The sequence below is a fragment of the Spinacia oleracea genome, chromosome 4 (assembly GCF_020520425.1).
Source record: "Spinacia oleracea cultivar Varoflay chromosome 4, BTI_SOV_V1, whole genome shotgun sequence".
Classification (NCBI taxonomy): domain Eukaryota; kingdom Viridiplantae; phylum Streptophyta; class Magnoliopsida; order Caryophyllales; family Amaranthaceae; genus Spinacia; species Spinacia oleracea.
The window spans coordinates 183,961,035-183,982,611 of NC_079490.1; the positions used below are offsets into that span (position 1 = coordinate 183,961,035).

Consider the following 21,577-nt stretch of genomic DNA (forward strand, 5'->3'; position numbering starts at 1 on the left):
TGTTGATTTTTGAAATCAAAACATGTTTTCGGATTAAACTATTGCTAGGGTTTTGGTTTCAAATTAATTAAGCAATTGATTTACATAATTTAATGACAATTTAAGTTATGGGAATCAATCAAAATTTTCAGAATGTTTATTAGCTTTAAAAGGATGGTTTTTAAGAGTTTTAAAGCTAAAAAGTCAATGTTTTTATGCTAGGACTTGAGTTGACTATTTGAGACTATTAAATTACCAATTAATGAATGATTTCTAATTAAACTAAGGGTTTTAGTTTCTTAAATAGTTGCTGGAAATTTAGTAAACATGGATAATAATTTAGTTCTCTTATTTGTTTTATAAGAGTTGATTTCTAGTGAGTCGTGATTCGCACAGTGGCCCCCGTACTTAGGTATTCCAGGTACGTACAAGACTAGGGTGACCACCCATCCCTTGAGGACTTTGTGAAGTGTATTGAATGTGAATCATGTGAACTTATATGCTATTATGAATTCATGTTTGATGATTGGGAATGAATATGCTATTATGAATTCATGTTTAATGTTGAAGAACGAGCATGTTATTATTATTGTTGAATCTATGTGAACGAGCATGTTATGAATTGAATTACGCTTTATAGATTCTATTGAACTATCATGTTATGGACTTTTATAATCGTTGAATTATGTCAAGCATGTTGTTCAAGTTGGTTTGCATGTATGAGTAGTGCGCATGCAAGTTGTTATTATTATTATTATGCTATAGTACAAGATGTCTAGCATAATTATTGAGCCAGTCGAATATTGCCAGTGAGCAATATATATTCTACCAAAGGGGTAGAATATGTTAGAGAGTCTATGTGAATTGAATTAAGGACAATTCGTGCTAAGGGCACACCCCGCTTGTTAATAGGCAATGTCGGGTTATCTCAAACAGTGTTTTTGAGAAGGAACAATGGGAGCAATTTCACTTGAGTCTATGTTTGATCACAAGTCCTAAAGAAGTAAAATAATGAAGTGTCATTGTTGAATTGTTAATTGTTTAATTGTTTGTATGTTGTGTCTTGAGTAGAGTCTTGAGTCGCCTTGAACATAATATACTAATAACGTAAAGTGTAACTCAAAGAGCTTCAAAACTCTTGGAACGTATATACCTTTAGTATGAACAATGGGGGGAGTCTTGCCGGAAAACTTGTACTCCTAGAATGATACAAGACGTCGTTTCATTCTCTTTTATGCCGTTGTGCATTGGAATTCCTGTCGGTATGGCCCGACTGTCGGTAGTAGCTCGACTTATTTTTGGTGTATGGTTGGCTCCCATCACCCTTTCTTTCCTTTTGAGGATACTTTACTTTACCCGTTCGAAGCTACCTTTTATTAATCTGTGAGTCAAGAGTCGTGTCTCGTGTCGAGTCTTGTCTCCATGTTTACTTGTTTACTTTATGGCTTTTTCATGTGGATTATTTAATTGTCGAGTGAAGCATGTTATGATAGAATGTTATTCTAGCTTGTCCGTACTCAGCTTTCTCTGACTTCGTGCTTCATGTCTTCTGGTCATGGCCTTTGCCCTAATGACCCTATGATGATCCATAAATTGCATTTGCATTGTTGGGGAGTAGATTTTTAAATAAGCAGGTTTGTAGAGATAACTTGCGGGAGAAGTTATCATGGGATTCGAGTTGAGAGGTTTATGTTTCCGTAATTTATAAACTCTATTTCTATTTATAGTCATGACTAATACTACTATTTTCAGTTAATGGATTTCAAACGGTTTGTTTTAGTTTGGGCCTCAACGGTTCCAACTTGTTTTAATTACCATTAACTATTTATTTAATATGTTTTGAAAGTTAGTTAATTCCGCTGTGTAATTCTGGTAAATAGCCTTAGCCGTTATCACGGTGGCGGTAATATCTTGGTAATTCCTGTGTTTTAAGTTGGAAAATGTTTTATAAAAAGCAAGGAATTATTAGGGTGTTACAGGAGTGGTGCACCAGATCTACACGACCCACATGTCACCGGCGCACAGGCAATGCGCAGCGAACATGGAAGCCCGACAATTCGTGTGCGCGGCCGAGAAATATTAAATCAAAAAAAAAAACTACCTTCGACGCCGGCGATAATGGAGGAGGCAACGACGTTGACGTAGGCCTCTTCTTTGGAGCCATTTTCGTTGACAGCTCCACCTGCGAGAAACTGAGTGGTGAGCTGCGAAATTAACCTTGAAACCTTCGAACGCCGCCGCGAAACAGGGGTGTAGTGGGGCTTCTTTGCAGCGCCGACGAGAGGGGAGTGCAGTGTGGCGACACCGGTGTGCAGCGCCGTCGAGAGGGGAGCGCGATGGGAGTGCAGAGCCGACGATAGGGGACTGCTCGTGCGACGGCGCTCGGGTTTTCAATGGACAAAACATAAGAGATAATATCGGAAAACCGGCGAGCTTTTGGTGGAACAAACCCGACCGGAGAAATGCGAGGGGGGCGTGCCTGCGAGGTGGGTGGTGGATGTCGCTGTGAAGAAAGGAGGGAGGGAAAGAGCAGAGGTGAGTGAAGGAGGAAAGGGTGAATTGAAGGGGGGAGGGGGTGAATTTGATTTTAAAGGACAAATTCGTACTTTCACTCCATAAATGAGGACGTTTTTAACGGATTAGGACGTCGAATAAAAATCCCCATACTCATAGAGTCACCCTAAACTTATATGCATAAATTATACCTAATTTTTAATAAAATAAAATTTAACTATAGAGCAATAAAAAAAAAGGGAACACGTAGTAGAAATTACACAAATACGGAGTACGTTTCAATGTTTTATCTATCTCTTTCCCTTATCCACCGATCTAAATCTGATGCATTTTTACCATCTCAATTTATCCCTTCCCGTACGAATTAAGCCCTCTAAAAATTTAACCTCGAGAGCAAGTTGCACCCGAGGAAAGTACTGAAACAGTTAATCAGCACTGTCCACGTGTTTGGTGAGATTGAATTCTGGTACCAATCTTAAAGACATTCAACTGGAAAATAAAAACAAAATTTCAAGTGTAAAAACAAACCTCTACAGCAGCAAGGAGCACACACACTGTTTCAGTCAGTTTGGATGAGAGAGAAAGAGAAAGAGAAAGAGAAAGAGAAAAACACAAGGTTTTGTTTTGTTACCGTCAGCAGAATCAAAGTATCTCTTCAGTTCAAGGAGAAGCCACAAATTCAATTATCACCTTCTCATTTCACAATAGTCGCACCATTATTGCATTTTTATTAAGGTATTACCTTTTTTTTTTTTTTTTTTTGAATTTTGTGTACTTTAGTGTTATCTTGAAGACTTGTTCTCAGATGTCCAAATCTAGAAATTATTTTATTGGATTCACTGGACCTTTAATGGGCATTTCTTGTGAAAAATGAGTTGATTTTTGTTCTGTTTCATAAAAATTTCAGCAAATTAGGTTGCTGAATTAATTGGGGATTTATTTTGTTGAAAAGTATGATCTGTGAATCTTTCTCTTCTAATGTGAAATGCATATGTTATGACCAAATGTGTTTGCTTTACTGTTCGTCATAAATCATAGGTTTCTATATTTTTTCTTAATTTCCCCCCTCTTTTATGAGTAAATGGAGAAATGGTGTATGTGCATTTGACAATTTTAGATTTTACATCATGTTCTGCATTGTTATTCTAGCATACAATTTTCAGACTTTATTGGAATTTTTTTCTGCGGTTTACATGCTCTGTAGCTAGCTTGTTCTTGTGGATGAGTAGTGTTGGATGTGTGTTGACCTCCTGAGACCATTTGCTTGGCCAAAAAAAAGAGAATTGGTTGTTGTTAGTGCTGGTTGTGCGCCTAATAATATGTCTAAGGCGAATGTTTTGATCCGGATTTTGTGTTGTCAGTTTCAGAATACTATGCTACTTGGAGCCGTGTGGAGAGTAATAACACATATGCGACTAGGAGCTGTCTGGGGAGTGTGAAGACATACGTGACTAGGAGCTGTCTGGTGAGCAAGAACGTACATCGTGCTGCTATTCTGGTGTTTGTTTATTGTTCATACTTTTTGAGGCTGACTGTAGAAAAGCGATTTGGGGGCAGCTTTACTCTTAGCATACTAAGAGAATATTAACTAATGGTTTTATATCTTAGTCCTTTTGGGCGAAGGACGATTTGTTGGACTTGCAAAGCTCAAAGAGAGCAGCTTTCGTAAAGCAGTTGAATATATAATTGGACATGAGTATGCTGAAGAGGACATGCTTCAGCCAAGGCAAGCTGATATACCTGCCCTGTTCCTGGTCCTGGTTGTGCTACCGGTGGTTTTGTACATCTTACTTGGAAAATGGAGTGAGGCTTCAAATAAAAAGGAGAGGATAAATTTGCTCGTTGAAGAGGCATTCGTAGAGTCCTTTAGACCAGAGGCTATGGCAACAACCACTGTTATTCCTCCTCCAACTACTGCTTTTTGGGAGTGTGCCAGATGCCACGGCGCAGCTACAACACGCTGCTCCAAATGCAAGTCTGTTAGATACTGGTACGTTCATATAGCCTGTTTAAGAGACTGCCATTCATTTTTTAAAATTTGGGATTTCTTGATCTTCTTGTCCTTGTTTTCCTGCCAAAAGAAAACACATTATACCGTGAGAACTGAGAAGATATTATGTGTTTGGACTTTAGAGTTGTGTTGCATAAAAGGGGATTGTTTTCCATGAATCTGATGATGATCATTTTTCTCTCGACATGCCGTTATTTTTGTAGTGGGACTGCCTGATAAATGAAGAGAATTAAGGGGAACAAAATGCCACATTGTAACGCTTTTAGAAATTTGTTTGACAAGTATAGGATTGCTGCAAGCTGAATGCCTCTTAAATTTTGATTATCTTAAAGCTATCTGATACAAGTCCTAAGTTTCCTTTTTTTTTTTGACACTTCTGTATAAGTTGATCTTTATATAGACAAGACCCCGTGCTGGATGTAGTGGATGGCATAGTGGGTTATGTGGTTTAGTAACTGTAACGTATTGCATTGGGTAGAATTTTCTTGACAAATGTGCTGATCTAGTGCATTGAACTCTTCACAAGGGATGGTATTGTATTTATTAAAAGGATTTCATAAGGATATCTCTTGCTTCTAAGGATTTTATAATAAAATTCAAATACTATTTCAAAACTATTAAAGCATCATGTGATGTGTATGTTTTGTATTAGTGAGTCTGTGACCTAAAACTCAAGGGGTTTGTGTTATCCTATGTTTGTGGGTAAAATAAAAAGGATATGATGTTAACTCCCCAAATCTCAAACCATAGGGCATACTTCCTCCTTTTCATATTAATGGGGACACTTTGACTTTTGACACTATTCACATATTTCAATTTGACTATCATTTGTGATTTATGGGTAAGGAAAAATATAATCGTGTGAGGTCTTGTTTGATTCCTATCGATATGTACTTTCGGAATATCAACTTTTTATAATTTTTACGAATACAAAATTAGAGATATTAATGTCCAAGCATTTACATTGGAAAGTGTGAAAAGGTAAAGTTTAACCATTATCTCGAAACAGTAAACTAGGAGTATGATATGAACAATATGCAAAGACATCACGAGAACTACGCTGAATAATATAGCACAACACAATTATAAGCGCAGCCACATAGGGTATGAATTTCACAGGGATGAAGAAAACAAAATAGAGATATGCTCTCCAAGCCCTAAGACTGAAATTTAGATAGAACCAAGTCTATCTAAATAAAGAGGCTCTCTATACTGAAACTAGGTACAACTAATTAAGTCTTCACCCTTCACGATGATTCTTAGCTGTAGATTGATTCCACTTAAATTGTGTGTAGTACTAGAGAATAATAAAATGACATGAAGATTTAACTATCCATGTGCCTGTTATAGGTGGTCAGGAACTAAAGACTGCTGAGTCTAAGTGACAATTTCTTGACTTGGCTTTTCCTGAGACCTTGATTTTAAATTGTTAATCTGAATGCAGTTCTGGAAGGTGTCAGATAATTCATTGGAGGCAAGGTCACAAAGAACAATGCCAGCCTCCCGATGATATTTATTCGTCTTTTGAGTCTGCTTCAATAGAAGAAACTGATATTGGGAGGGATTTTAGTCACAAAGGTGCATCTCATCAGTTCAATGGCTGTTCATCACAGCTCCTTGGTGCCAATTCTTCTGGTGCTTCCGCTGCTGATACTTCAGCTTCTGTAGAAGCTTGTCAGATGTCAAAACAAGAGATGGCAACCTTAGAAAAGCGAGTTTCACGCAAATCCTCTAAGAAAATGCCAGATAGCAAAGTTAGAGTAGCACCTATCTCAAGTGACGCATACTTGAGGAGTATTCGAGATCCTTCAAAAGAGGCTTCGACTAGGCCGCATAAGGTCAGTTCTTACATATTTTTATTAACTTTTCACCTCCCTTTCTTTTATCTCCTAGTTGCAATTTATTTCTGGAAAATCAAACACGTAAGTTCATTGGGCGCAGTTAAGAGGTAGGGACTCCACAAACTTGGAGGATGGAGTCAAAAGCCAGACAATGGACGTATTATCTTCAGGTGAAAGAAGCATGAATGCAAAGGAAGTAGCTTCAGGGTACAGTACGCCAATCAGAGAAGCAACTAATTGTAGTGAAGAAGTTTTGAGGAGGAACACTTTCTCACAGACAGTCTCAAGCTGCAAGAGTGTCGAATCTGGAAAGTCAATGCCTAAAGTAGCAAGAGAACAAGCACAGTTGGAAAAAGTGAGGAAGGGACATGGATCTAGTGAACCAGGTATTTACCAACCAGATTTGATGTCCTCTCATACACAATAATTGTAGTTTGCAGATGTTGGATAGAAATCCCTTAGTTCTTTTGTTCTGTATTTAGTAATTATTTAGACAGTAGTTGAGAGCTTTTCTTGTTCTTTGCATGCAAACTGTGAATGTTTATGGGGGACTTTAAGACAACTTTATTTATTTATAAATCACGAATTGTTTTTTTTTTTTCATCTTATCATAATTATTTAATTTTAATTTTAACAAAGCTACCTTTTCTCAACCCATTCACACTATTATAACCATCTTATTCACTATGATGGACCAATTTTCCTTTACAAACTATGCTACATGCTTCTTTTTTTGAAGTTCGAGCTGAACATTGCCTGATTTTAGGAAATGATCCATCATGTAACTCAAAATTTAATGTCATTTCTCAAAGTAGTGCTAAGTTATTTGAAATTCTTAAAGTGACCCTCAAGTGGTAAAATAACTTTGGTGTAAAACCTTATGTAATCTAAAACCTAATAAATCTCTAAAAAAGAAAATCTCAAAACTTGTGCAGCCGAAAACCAACACTCATCAAAATTGTTACACTTCTCCCCTTTGTTTAATCTTTCCAAACATGGTAGACAACTTCTTACGTTCTACGTCTAATATGCCCTTCTACGGTTCTACCTCCTTTCCATCTCTGTGCGAAATTGGAATCATCACTATCATATAACCATCCTTCACCATCTTCAACCCTCTCTTGCATTAACAACACCAAGAGTCCGAACTCTTCCCACGTTTCTCACTCGCATTTGTCGCAAATGTGTCTCCCTACCACCTTCACTCTTCTTCTTCTCTCTTATTATAGTCGTCCAGTTCACTGAGGGGAAAGGAGTGAAATTAGGAAAGGATATTAAGGGGAAAGGAGAGGAGATATAAATCAGTATTATCTTTGGTTTAGGGCGTGTTCGGCGGTAGTGTTTGAGGTAACGGTAGCATTTTGACCTAGTCAAGACCCTACTTGTAAAAATTGTAAGTGTTTGGCAATGTAGCGGTTTAGGTAGCGGTTAGCGTTAGAGGTAATGTTTGGTTAGCTTTTGTCAAACGTTAAAATTAGTAGCGTTTAAGGTAGAGGGTAGCTTTTGGCAAATTTACAGTAAAGTTTTAAACAATATTCTAGCTTTTATTTTATTTTACAATATCAACTGCTACTTTTACCAAACACTCATTTCAGTTAGCCGCTACTTTGACAGCTAACTGTTATCCGCTACTGTTCACCGCTACCTGCTACTCTAACAGTTTTCTGCTACTCAACCGCTAACCGCTAACCGCTACCGCTAATTTTGCCGAACAGGGCCTTAGATGAAGTACAAAATCAAATTCCTTTACCTCTTGTTTGAGTACAAGAAATAGAAGAAAAGTATCATAACTGATATGGGAAGTTTGTTACAAGTCAAACGTTGACTTTGTTGTAGCAATAATATAATTTTTAGTTTGAACATCTCTTGATTACTTATTTCTTTTTGCTAATGATTGTTGTATAAATAGATGGTCCAGTCATTTGTAATTATGATTCATGAATGCAATAAAATCCTTATTCCCTCTCTTTTTGTTTTTTTTTTTGTTTTCTCTTCAATTCTTTCACTCTCTTATATTCAGCCATCAAAGCAGAGTTATCAAAGCTCCTGCATCAATAAGTCAATAAACCCAACTCATGTTTCCTACCTGATATCTCCCAGTTCTAATCCACCATATAATATGGGAGTAAACTGTTATCTAATTTGTACAAAGATCAACAATGGTATGATCACCTTTTCATTGTCTTCTGCTAATTTTTTAATATTTTTTGTTTGTTTTTCTGTCAAAAGTTGCTGGAATGGGAAATTCCACCTCCACACATGAAACCAATGGTATAACAAGCATCGGGTCAATGAAATCCATTGGCCTCAAAAAGTTATCAAAGATGTCCGGAAAGGCTACCTCTGAAATGGATTTTGGTAGTCATAAGAAAGTGAAGGTCAGTTGAAAGGCATAGTGACTGATAACTGCTCAAAATGTCTCAAAACAACAAATTACAATTGACTCGCATTGTAGTTTTATTAAACAGATTGATGTTGATTATTCCACTTATTTACATGTCAGGTGCTATTTCCTTTCGAAAAATTTGCGAAGTTCTTTGAAGTTGAGGTGTTTGACTTGGGGCCTAGAGGTCTTCTGAATTGCGGAAACAGGTATATCTCTGGTCCCTTAATTAGTCTTTGATTGACAGAAGGTCTCGAACAAGAAAGGGATCTGAGATGCTATCATAAACTTAACATGCATTTTGATTTTATGACTAGAGCATTGGAATCAATGCAATTGCGAGGCTGTTATTTTGGCTGAGTTGATGTACCTCCTATTGTGTTGTAGGACATGTATAGACTCTTTGCTTCACTAGAATTGGTTGTGTTAAATTAATGACAGGACGTGGGGAGAGGGACACTTAAAATCTCAAAGTACTCGGTAATTTCAGCAAGTTGTACTTTCTGACCTCTCCAAACCTAAGATACTTGTTTCCGCCGGCGGCAGAGATAAATAGTCATTGTTAAAATGGCTCATAGTCAAAATTATTTTTAAAAAACATTTCATTAAGCATCTCCCCAGTTAGGAGGATAGAAGGGTGGCAAAGGGATAGAATTGCAAGGGGTAGGGGAAGACCTAAGAAAACTTGGAGGAAGGTGATTGAGCACCATATGAGCTTTCTTGGGATTGAGGAAAATATGGCGTTCGATAGGACAGAGTGGAGGGAGAGAATATACATTGATGACTTCATTTGACTTACACAACTTCAATGTTTCTTATTCTCTTTATTTGTATTTTTATTTTTATTTTACTTTTATTTTATTTTATTTTTAAAATTCTTTCAAATCTTTTTAATTCCACATGCTATTTTGAAATGCACTTATTTTACTTATTCATTTATTTTAAATTTTACTTATTTTTATTTCTTACAATATTTCTTCTATTATATATATATATATATATACATTTTCTCTTATCCTACTTTCATTAATTTCACTTTCTCTTCCTTGTTTTTTTCTTTTTACTTCCTGCTCCTTTCTGGTTTGATTGGTGACAATGACGATCTCCTACGACGATTCATGTTAGCCGACCCCAAATCATTTTGGGACTAAGGCTTTGTTGTTGTTGTTGTTGTTGTATTTCATTAAGCATCTGGACTTCCATATTCTGCTCTTAAATTGCGCCTCACTGTTCTTTCACTACTACAATTTTGTCAATTATTAAATCACAATTATAGAAATGAAGATATAATAGCTAAAATTTTTTGTTTTGATGAATCCCTAATATTGTAATTGTGGTATATGCGAAGTGGTACTCCCTTCGTTTCAAAATACTCTCCCCATTTGGTTTGGCATACAGAATTACAGATTAAGGAGGGAGTACAAGGTGTGGTGGTGGGCTATTTTGCCTATTTAGGCAATTTAGTGGGTAGTTGCCAGTAGGGTTGAAAAGTGCATTAATTTTCCATGGAGAGGGTAGTTAGACCCAAACCCAAAACGAAGTGGGATGATAATTGATTGAGTTTGGAGTCTTATGAAATTCTAGTGATTCAAATTCAATTCATCTGAATAATATGATTGACTGTTGAAGTTTCTCTAACACAGAATAATGATACGAGTGATGATTCAAATTTTGAAATGATGGATACCAACTGATTTATACTTTTTCCAGGAAGATAATGTATCCTGAATGCTTTTGTAACCTGTAGCTGAGTTTTTCAGTTATTTTTGAAAGAGAAATGGCAAATTTAGTTTCTTTATAACAAAAAACTTATTGACCTAAATTCTTGTTTTACTTCAACGTGCAGTTGCTATGCAAATGCCGTGCTGCAGTGTTTAACCTGCACAAAACCTCTTGTTGCCTACCTGCTGAGCCGAGCACATTCAAGAACCTGTAAGAGAATTTATTGCTTATTTGACAGTAGGTTTTGTGATGACCACTAATTTTCAGGTGCCTAACTATCCTTTTTTCTATGTTCATAATAGGCTCCCTCGAGAAGTGGTGCTTAATGTGTGAACTTGAGCAACACGTGTTTCTGTTAAGAGACGCCGCAGGGCCTTTGTCTCCAAGCAGAATTTTGTCGCACATAAGGAGTATAAATTGCCAGATAGGTGATGGAAGTCAGGAAGATGCACATGAATTTTTAAGGTTTATAAATTGTAATTGCATTTTCTTTTTTGAGTGCCTTTGCTTTGCTTATTGTGCTAATTTGTATAGCAATTTAGATAAGATAGGATACAATTGTTATGTTGAATAATGTAATCCAACAAGAAAGCGAAGGCTGTTCTACATCTATTGTTTCTGATTGATGTTCATGCTCTTTCTTTAGGCTTCTAGTTGCATCAATGCAATCAATATGTCTAGAGGAAGCAGGTGGCGAGAACGAGGTTCACCCCATTTTGCAGGAAACAACACTTGTGCAGCAGACATTTGGTGGGCGCCTTAGATCAATGGTATAGAATACCTGTCAAACTAGTAGGAAAATTTCGTTAATGTTGTTGGTTTTTGGTGTTGATGTTCCCAAACTTACAGCAGTCAGTGTACTTAAATTTCGGGCTATTATGTTTAATATTATGCGCCACTTTTATGTGATAACAAATATATTTTTCAATTTGGATGAACAGGTTGCATGTTTGAGATGTCACCAAGAATCAGAACGATACGAGAACATTATGGATCTGACACTGGAGATCTTTGGATGGGTTGAATCACTGGAAGATGCACTCACTCAGTTCACCACTCCTGAAGATTTGGATGGGGAGAACATGTACAGATGTGGAAGGTTTGACAAATTTTCTTTATTAATGGTTTGGATGCTGTAAATTATTTCAGTAGTACTGAGTAGTTTGTCTTTAATTATCAAGTAACATCCACACATTTTCATGAAAAGGTGCGCTTCTTATGTGCGGGCCAGAAAGCAGTTGAGCATTGATGAGGCCCCCAACATTCTTACAATTGTCCTGAAGAGATTTCAGGTTTTTGCTCCACTCTGAATCATCTTAGTCTATGCTTTCATTTTATGTTTTTCCCCTTTCGACGTGTCATTTAATAATATCTTACCATTAAGATACTATGAATGTTCCTATTTTTGTTGACATATTGTAGAAGGCTTTTCTCACATCGTAGCATAGCTCAAGCTGTATGAAATCCTTGAAAAAGAGGACTAGATTTCATTTAATAATACCAGGATCTAGGAAAGCATACCCTTTGTAGTCTTTTGAGCATCCTAAGTTTGTTTGTGGTTTTTAATGACAAGAATAAGCCTAACTTTGATAATTGGTCTTCTCATAATATTTCGAAATAGGGTTGTCTTCTCAAAAATGTCCAATGACCTGCATTAACCTATTAAATAGGTCACCAAGACACGTGACATTCTCTAATTGGACTGCGCCTGCCTCCCCTTAATTCTTTTTTTCCTTCAACCCTCCCTCTCACTCCTCCTGTAGCCTTCCCCTTCCCTTGCCTCCACAGCTGACATTAATCCACGAAATCCAGCAATCAACAACTTTTTCTATGAAGCAGTTGTGTTGGTTAAGGAAATTTTGTCAAATACTAGCTAGCAAACTAGTGACCTTGTTACTTGCTACCTTTTGGGGAAAAAAAAACCTACCTTTTGAATCACTTAAAATTAATATTTCTACATGTATCAGTTTTCGTTGGATTTCTCCTGAAAATGATATCATACTAGACTATTAAGCATTTAATGGGTCAACTTATAAAATTATGGAAAGGAAACCCATAAAATAAGCAATTAGCAGAGAGAAAGATGAGATAGAGGATAGAAGGGAAATGAATAGAAAAATTACTTTTGATTAGAAGCTTTTTAGGGGTTTTTTTGTGTGTGTAATTTTCATTAATTGACTCATTAAATGCTTAAAAGCCTATTATGACGCCAATCCACCGGAAAGTGTTATTAGTAGCAATAGTAATTGCAAAGTGGTTCAGAACAAGGTCACTAGTTCTCTAAGTAGTTATTGGCAAAATTTCTATTAATAGAACGAAGAAACTTATAATTGTATCAATCACCAACCTTATTCAAGCTATACGGATCCAAAATATGGAATAATAAGACTCAATAAGCACAACAAACAGGATCAATCAAATAATACGGAGCATTCTAATTCTAATCATATCCAAACACAGAGCATACTCTTCAACGTTTGGCAGCAGTCAAAATGGGTAAAATCAAGAGTGTTTAGGAATAAGTAACTACTACCAGTCTACCACCAATAACAGTTTTAAGAGAGATATATTTTTACCTTGATGGACTGGAGAGTAGGGAGCATTGTTCCATAACTGCAACTCCTCACCGTACACATCACCGTCATCTGCTGATCTGCTCTTTAAATGTCAAGCGAAGAAACATCAAAATTTGATAGAGAATGCGTGCATGGAAATAGGATTGATATATTATTTTTGCCAATGTCAAATTTCAAACACTTTTGACTTTGGCAAGGATAGGGAGGTAGAGGTTGTAATAGTTGGGGTGGGGAAGCTGCAGTATTCATGAAGGGTTAGTATTCACTGAAAAGGAGAAACGTGGAGAAGAGAAAAAAAAGTACGTTTGAACCTGTTTAACCGGTCTCTAGTCACACCAGAGCATTTTGGAAAGACAAACGACATAGTTGGGATTGTTATAAGATCACTGGTCATAGACTCATAGTTGCTCTTATTCCCGTTACTTTTTCTTTTGCCACGTTCACTTTTCACATACTCTATTTTTACTATTTTTTGTGATTTATACCGAAGAAAAAACATAGTTATGTGGGGTCTTGTTAGATTCGTCTCAATGTATATATTTACTAAGATCAACTTTTTACAATTCTTTTTTTGATAATTAAAGATATCAATGGTTGAAGCTTAGCAACTAAAAAGAAACAAAGGAAGTAATAATCAGCATGAAAGAAGAGCGTGCTTTGTTATTTTATGAATCGGAGTACTTTTCCTGAACTTCTTTTATAAAAAGCCTCCTATGCGCCTGATTAAAAGCCTTTAATTTATTTTTTTTAATATTATTGATGCACATATGCTGGCTATCAGCATCGTCATTTCTGAAGGGGATAGAATAGTAACCAAGGCTGGGCCTCTTGTGCTTCATCCGTTGTTAGGTTTTAAAATTGATATCTGTGGCCTCTTGTGAATTACAGAACTGGAAAAAATATTAAATCATTGTCAATGTGCTCTCTGTTGCTTATCTGTCAGTTGGCCATCATGCAAGTGCTCTATCTACATATCTTGATTATGTGGTTTTTTCCTTAGCCTATAGGTAAACTATTAGATCTTGAGAACTTGTTATGCTTCGTAAATAAAAAATACTGGCTTTCCTTATGCAGGAAGGCAATTATGGCAAGATTAACAAATGTATAACATTTCCAGAGATGCTGGACATGGTCCCATATATGACCGGCACAAACGACTGCCCTCCGCTTTACATGCTTTATGGTGTAGTTGTGCATGTGGATACATTAAATGCATCTTTTTCAGGGCACTATGTATCTTACGTGAAGGATCTTCAGGGGAATTGGTTCAGGATAGATGACACAGTGGTAATACTGGCTTATTCCTTAATGTCTATTCAAAGTTTCTCGTCCTATTCATTTTGTGCGTAAAGTTATCTAATACAAGTATATCTTTTTAGTAATCGTTTCATGAACCATTGCGTGAAACTGGGCCGGCAACCTCTTTGCTCTCTTTACTCCCTCCGTTCCATAAAAGTCTTCATACTAACTGTAGATTCACATACGAAGGGAAATTGATAAAGTAATGTAAGTGGGTCCTTGTGGTTGCTTTATGAGGGAGAGATGAAGTGCAACAAAAAAAACTAACCCCATATAGTTGGCCGACGTAAAATGATATTATTTCTTTGACAAAAATGGAATAAAGCAAAAGTGGGAAGAATTTTCTGGAACATGATTAAACGGAAAGTAAGAAAAACTTTTAAGAAAGGAGGGAGTAGGTTACCCATGTTATTTTAGTGTCACCGGGCATGAGGGTATGATTAGTTGGAATTATTATGGTTCAATCCGCAGCTCATTGTTGTACTTCTCCTTCTAAGGATTCAAAACACTGAAACAGCAGCAGCAATAAATTTCTCATGCGTGAATGCTTTCATTTGTCATATTGTACTTTCGTATGTGACAGTTGGGACTTTCGTCTTAGTTGTTAATTATGTAGTTGTTTCTGATCAGTGGACCACTCTGAATCCCTCAACCCCCCCCCCCCCCCCCCCCAGGCTCCCACCCTCCACCATCAACAAAAATGTGTGTGTGTGTGTGTGGTGGTGGTGGTGGGGGGGGGGGGGGGGAGACATAGTTGCTCTTCCGATAGAAATTGATGTACTTGGCAGAATGAGATATGCTAGGCAGCTAGGGTATTAAATCGTTTGGCTAAATTATGTGGCTTACCAAAAAAGTGAATCAATGCTACCATACTATATGCTTTTGTTATGCTATTCTGTTTTCCGGTACTCATGATGATTGTCAACAGGTAAATCCAGTGCCTATGAGCCAGGTGATGTCAGAAGGAGCATATATCTTGTTCTACATGAGGTAATACTTCTACGCTAGCATTTTCGTGTAAAAGAACTTTTGGTTGGTTTATTTGTGTGATGGGTACTTGTTTTGATCTGAATCTTCCCTTCAATGAGAGGTGGCAGAACTACAACCGAATGGTTTCTTCTTTACTTGACTGTGACAAAAATCTTGGTCACTGTATTATTCTGACTCTAAGTTCAATAGAGACAGATGCACCTTCCCCCCCTCCCCCCCCCCCCCCCCCCCCCACCCACACACACACACACAAAAAACCAAAGAAGGAAAAATTGAAAGTTATATGACTAGTATCCCATACGTTTGTTTTTCTTGAATCTTGATTGTCTCAGAAGTTCTTCTAGAACATTAAGGCTCCGTTTGGTTTTCTGGAAAGCGTTTTGAGTGAAACATATTTTCCAAGGAAAAACACAATTCCTAACTAGTTTTCCTTTGTTTGGTTCCTTACAAGAAATTATGTAGAGAAAAGGAATATGGGAATAGATGGGTGAGGATCAAGGGGAAGAAAAGTGGTTTATCTTCCTCTCAAATGGAAAATGTTTTCCACCCTTGAGAGAGTAATTGGAAAATTGTTTACGCCCCTTGCCAAAACTATCAACGGAAAAAGATTGGAAAGGGGAAACTTATTTTCCAGGAAAAGGTTTTACACTAAACAGAACACTCCCTAGATGGAAACCTTGTCCATGAGTGGTGTTTTTATTCCTTGTTCTTTCCACCTTAAGTTTTGTTCCTGCTTTGGATGATAAGAGAGATGTAAAGTCCATAATATGTAGATCAAATGGCCTTTTTTTTAATTTTCCAAGCGTACTATTTGGGAGTTTCACTTAGGAGTTGAGACCATTGAGCCCTTGGACAAATGTCACTTGACATTGGATCTGTGCTAAGTTTTTGAACGCCTTCCATTGAGACTTGCGTGAGTTTTCTAACGAAAGAATGGCCTCTTAAATTATATCATAAGGTAATGATCTAGTATCGTCTGAATATTATGAAATATTACAGTCTAATCCAATCATTACCTTAACGGCCTGTAGCCGGTAATAAATGGTGGGAGTGGGAATAAATCCAAGTATTATTTAGTAAGAAAATAACATCATGATGTCCATGGTAATGAAATTTAGTCTCAAACTTGGTGTTTTTCTTCATAAATTTGCTACCAATTATACGCAGTATTTTTTAAGCTTTTATAAATGGAAAAAAAATCTTTCGGTAATTGCTTTCGAGATTTTTTAGAAGTTCATATGAGGAAACTTCTGATATTTTGAGACATCTGGTTCTCAGATCATTAGTAACTTCTTGTAAATGTTTGATTGACTCTGATATTAAGGTTGAAGCTACTATCTTCTTTAAAATTTCATTGTAGAATTGTACTCCGTAGAATCATTCACAATATCACGTGTGAAATCTCCAGCAACAACTCATCATGACTACATGGCTCTGCCATATTTGAGTTTTTGAACTTTAATTTGTTTGGACAGGTCTTTTCCTCGACCACCAAGGGCCTATATAAAGAGCGGTAGAAAGCAACAAGCTGCCAAGTCTTCAAGGCCCTCTGTGTCTAAAACTCATAATTCTTCAAAAGTTGGAAAAGATGTTCACCAATCCAACAATAGAAGATTTAATCAAGCTGCGGAAACTCATGCAGATTTCATGGAGTTTTCTGATGCCACAACCAGTGATTGGTCTCTTTTCACTAGTTCAGATGAAGCATCTTTCACCAGTGAAAGTACACGAGATTCATTCAGTACCGTTGATTATTCTGATAATGGCAATGTTGATCCATTTTCTTCAATGTTTGGTATTCATTCTAGTTGTGTCCGTCCCACTCAAAGAATGGTTTCATGTAGCATGTTTTCAGGCAGCAAGCCTGTGACAAGATATGTTTCCGAGCAGACAGGGTATGTTTTAGATTCAGACCATGCGGTTGACAATATGCAAGTAGGAGGAAATATGAGACAGGTTAGTGTTCCTTTTAATGAAGCTTTCCTGTCTGACAGTGAGTACCAAAATTTTGTAAATTATGAGAGTACGGCCAGTGATAGTTTTATTCAGACTTTTACGAATGTTCAGCTCTGATAATGTGATTTTTAATGTAGCAGACTAGCACTAGTTAGATTTTAGCCTGGTAGGAACGGTACTCCGTTTTTGTCCTATTTCAATTTACTTGTTGAATAGGGGCAACTGTTAATATTGTACTCCAGTTTCAAAAATACTTGGGCTCATTATCTCAATTACTGACAAAGAAATGTCAGATTTTTTAATGTTAATACTTTTATCGCGTAAATTGGTAGGTTATGTTCATGGTCTCTCTGTGACAATGATATATGAACTCGCATGAATATGATGATTCCTTTACACCAGTCACATATAATCAAGAATAGGTTGATCTATAAAAGAAATTTTAGTCAGAAACCATTGATATTATAAATTTATAACCATAAAAATGTCCAACAAATGTACATTCAGAATCATAATAAATCTACGACTGATATTGCTCACTATCGCAGATTCGCAAGTTATGAGAAGTCAAACTGTTTTGTTAGGGGGGTTACCTAGAAACCGACTATAACAAATCCAACATACAACCAACTTAAGGTACGGTCATAACCTGAGTTGAGTCCCATGAGAAACTTGAGAAGTTTGAACGCAAGTTACTTAAGCTAAACACGGGGGTTGGGGGGAACAAGTTGAACAATTGAACTGAATTATGGACGAAAGAAAATCTAGTGCGTTGTAGTATACTACAGAAGCTTAAAAGCAGCAAGCAGATGAAGACATCAGAAGGTAATTCTCATATAAGAGTATTAATTTGAGTGTTACAGAGCCCGGTTTTGTTGTAGCTACAACGATCACCACATTCACATATCAGCAACATTGTCCATGTCAAAATTAAACCATATCTCATTCACCCTATTGAAAATTTCAAATGGAGAATTATAGCCAGCAACGGTGTAACTCGTCTTGGGATTATCTTTTTGGCTCTTTTCGATGGCAGCTGCCCATTTCGACCCTGCAAGGCTGCTCTGCAATATCGCAGCTTCCTCTCCAACTGCATAGTCAGAGACAAAACCCCCGAACTGTCTGACTGCAACATAAGTTGGTTCCCACTTCTGGATGTGCAGCCCTTTGGAAGATGGTGGGTTTGCCTGGTTCTCCTTTGGAACATAGAAGCTCACCACAAATGAAGATTCACATAAAGGTCCATCACTAGGGGAGACTTGGGTGATCACTGGTGCTGTCATCTCTATTTTTTTCTTGTCGTCGTTTTTCCCTTGAATATAGTTGAATAGCCTACCCAAAACATAACCATAATTGATAAATATAGCTAAATTTTCAAAGATGTATAATATCAAATGAATGATCAATCCAAAAGTTGAAAATTATCAAATGAATGATCAATTGAATGATCAATATCAATTGTCTAAGCAACTATATTTTCCATATTTTTTTTGATAAGTTCATATGACCTTTGTTTTAAAGAAATACAATATTTATATAAAGTATATCACGCGCTCATCCCATGCATAAATACTAGTAAGACCCTATATTTTTTTAACTTAATTAATTCAATTCACTTCAGTTCACTCAGTTCAAAAAAAAAAGGTTCAGAAGAACCGGACCTAAATTTCTTAAACAAGCACTAGGTATTAGCTTTACTCATTCTAAACTCATACATCATACCGAAAACGAAACAAACATTAGGTTAGATCGTTACTACCCATAAATTTATTGAATGAAACTACAAAATACTTCGTATGTTTTACTAATTACTCCCTCCGTTCCAGATTAGTTGTTACACTTTTCTTTTTCGTCCGTCCCAGATTAGTTGTTACACTTCTAAATAAGGAATGACCCCACAATTATTATATTGTCTCTCTCTTCCCACTAAATTTATTTTTGTACCCACATCCTCTCTCATTCAATTAAAAAAATACCCCACTAACTCCTATCACATCTACTTTTTCAATAAAATAACAATTGATAACCAAACAACCACTTATCACCTAAAACTTTGTGCAAAGGTAAGTGTAACAACTAACCTGGGACGGAGGGAGTATTTATTTATTTTTTATTTTTATTTTTTTCTTTCGAAATCAATTGTCACATTGTTCAAACCGTAAACATCTGCTACCCCAAGGGAAATATTTTGGGGGGAATAAAAGGAGTATAATGTATCTCCTACGTGTTGTACAAATAATCTCATACCCTCTGAAGTCTGAACAAACAAGAGAAATGTCATTCTAGGATTAGATTACCCATCCCTTTACCCCTTTCTTACACCTCTAAACAAAACAAACACCCCATCACAATAATAATGTCATTTATGTTCTTTTCCCATTTCAAACAAGTGCAAACATATTTATCAACAATGACTATATAAAATAATAAATTAAAAAAAAAAAGAAAAAAAACGGAGTAAAACTTACTGCAAGAAGCCAGTACGGGTAGCCTGAACAAGAGAGATGTCATCAATTTTGGAAGTAGACGCCCAAACTGATGAATTATAACGACGGATTTCAAACCCATTTCCTTCCTCTATCAAATCATAACTCGGGCATTCGATTCGATTACATGATGGTGGAAATGATTGAGGTTTTTCTTTCCCACAAAATAATGCAGGGTTTGAAAACAGGTTCAAAAACAGAGCTAATTCCAATAGTTTTATCGCACCCATTTCTGCTTAACTTCAATCCTAATAATATTATTATCACTGTAACTTATTCCAGCTGAATAGAGTAGGAAATAAGGGGTGCGCTCTTTTTGGTTGATGATAAGGTTATGAATTTATGATTCGTGTCCTTTGAAGCCACGAATAATAATAAGGGGTGCGCTCTTCTTTTTTTCTTGTTTTTGTGGTCACCAATCTCACAACGGAAGTCTTAGGAAACAGTACTACTGCTGCTCTGTTTGATTCCAATATAGGGGTGTCAATTCTCAATCCGACCCGGTGAATTCGATGGATTTGTCCGACCGTTTAAAATCATGACCGTTTAGAACCCGCGAGCTAAGATCCGATATCCGATCCGGTCCGATTATATCAACCCGAATCCGACCCACCCCGTTAATATTGATCCGATTAAAATCCGAATCCGATAACAGACCGATCCGTGACAATCTGAATCTGTTTAATCCGAACCAAAGCGATCTAAAATCCGTTTATGACCCGATCTGTTTGAACCCGAATCAGTTCCAACCCGAGGAAAATCCGTAAAATACGATCCGTTTGTAATCCGTGACCCGTTTAATCCGAACCGTTTCAACCCGTGACCCGTTTAATCCGAACCAATTTCGATCCGAACCCGTTTAACCCAAACCGTTCACGACCCATAAGAAAACATTAATTATGTTGCACATCAACTAAGCGTATGACTATTAGTTATACGGTGTACTTGTACTTCATTCTACTTTTATATACTCTGCTCAAATGAAACTTGTAATTGATGTAGATTTAAGGCGTAAATTAAGAACTTTCAGGAACGGATGTAGTATTAAACTAAGTTATATACTATATACTCAATAAATTATACTTCGTATTACTGATCTAAATTCTTATTACTTTTAAAAGTTAGTTATCGTTTTCGTCCCCTAATTAAGTCATCGAAATTATAATTATATAATTTGGAACCAAATGGACCCGACTCGGATTCCAACCCGCTACCGAATAACCCCGGTCCGATAATAACCCGAACCGATATGAAACCGAGTCTGAGGTAACCCGACTAAATCCGTTTCAATCCGACCCGTGTTAGTCCGTTACCCGATAAATCTGATCCGATATGAATCCGACCCGATATAAATCCGAACCCGTTATAGTCAGGCTAAACCCGTTAACAATCCGTCATGTTCCAATCCGATCCGATCAGACCCGACCCAACCCGACTACAATCCGACCCGTTTACAATCCGATCCGATATGAATCTGTGCATAAAAACTCCGACCCGATCCTATCCGTTAAGTTTTCAATCCGATCTGATCCGACCCGTTAGCCAAATTTGTAATACCTCGTAGTTTTCGGAATCTATAAATATATTTTAAGGTATTTATAAAGTGCTTTTTACGAATTTTAGAAACTTAATTGCATTTAATAATGATTAAATGTATTTTTATTTAATTAAAATAATAATTATTTTATGAAACCCGAAACGAATTAAATGAATTTAATATTTAATTCGGGAATTTATTGGGCCTTATTTTAAATAGTTTAAATTAATTCAAAGCCCGATTCATTCAGTTAGTGAACCCAACAGAGATTTTAAGCTTTAAA

General features: G+C 36.6%; 2 protein-coding genes across 3 annotated transcripts; one reads left to right on the forward strand and one right to left on the reverse strand.

The window, feature by feature from the left end:
* The first annotated feature begins 3,015 nt into the window (after nucleotides 1-3,015).
* On the forward strand, nucleotides 3,016-17,579 carry LOC110805709 (ubiquitin carboxyl-terminal hydrolase 15). Of its 2 annotated transcripts, none has more exons than XM_022011335.2 (14): nucleotides 3,016-3,228; nucleotides 3,855-4,483; nucleotides 5,949-6,342; nucleotides 6,446-6,731; nucleotides 8,575-8,723; nucleotides 8,849-8,937; nucleotides 10,575-10,660; nucleotides 10,753-10,915; nucleotides 11,097-11,220; nucleotides 11,392-11,549; nucleotides 11,658-11,742; nucleotides 14,101-14,313; nucleotides 15,254-15,315; nucleotides 16,791-17,579. In XM_022011335.2, the coding sequence occupies exons 2-14, from the start codon at nucleotides 4,206-4,208 to the stop codon at nucleotides 17,386-17,388; spliced, it is 2,685 nt and encodes an 894-aa protein (XP_021867027.2). In that variant the 5' UTR covers nucleotides 3,016-3,228; nucleotides 3,855-4,205; the 3' UTR covers nucleotides 17,389-17,579. The 2 variants fall into 2 exon arrangements, with proteins under 2 accessions (XP_021867027.2, XP_056699188.1); XM_056843210.1 differs by having other exon boundaries at nucleotides 3,861-4,483.
* A 502-nt stretch (nucleotides 17,580-18,081) lies between these two features.
* LOC110805716 (uncharacterized) lies at nucleotides 18,082-20,160 on the reverse strand. Its single transcript, XM_022011342.2, has 2 exons — nucleotides 19,740-20,160; nucleotides 18,082-18,603 (listed from the first exon to the last, which is right to left on the reverse strand). The coding sequence occupies exons 1-2, from the start codon at nucleotides 19,985-19,987 to the stop codon at nucleotides 18,171-18,173; spliced, it is 681 nt and encodes a 226-aa protein (XP_021867034.2). The 5' UTR covers nucleotides 19,988-20,160; the 3' UTR covers nucleotides 18,082-18,170.
* Nucleotides 20,161-21,577: the final 1,417 nt, after the last annotated feature.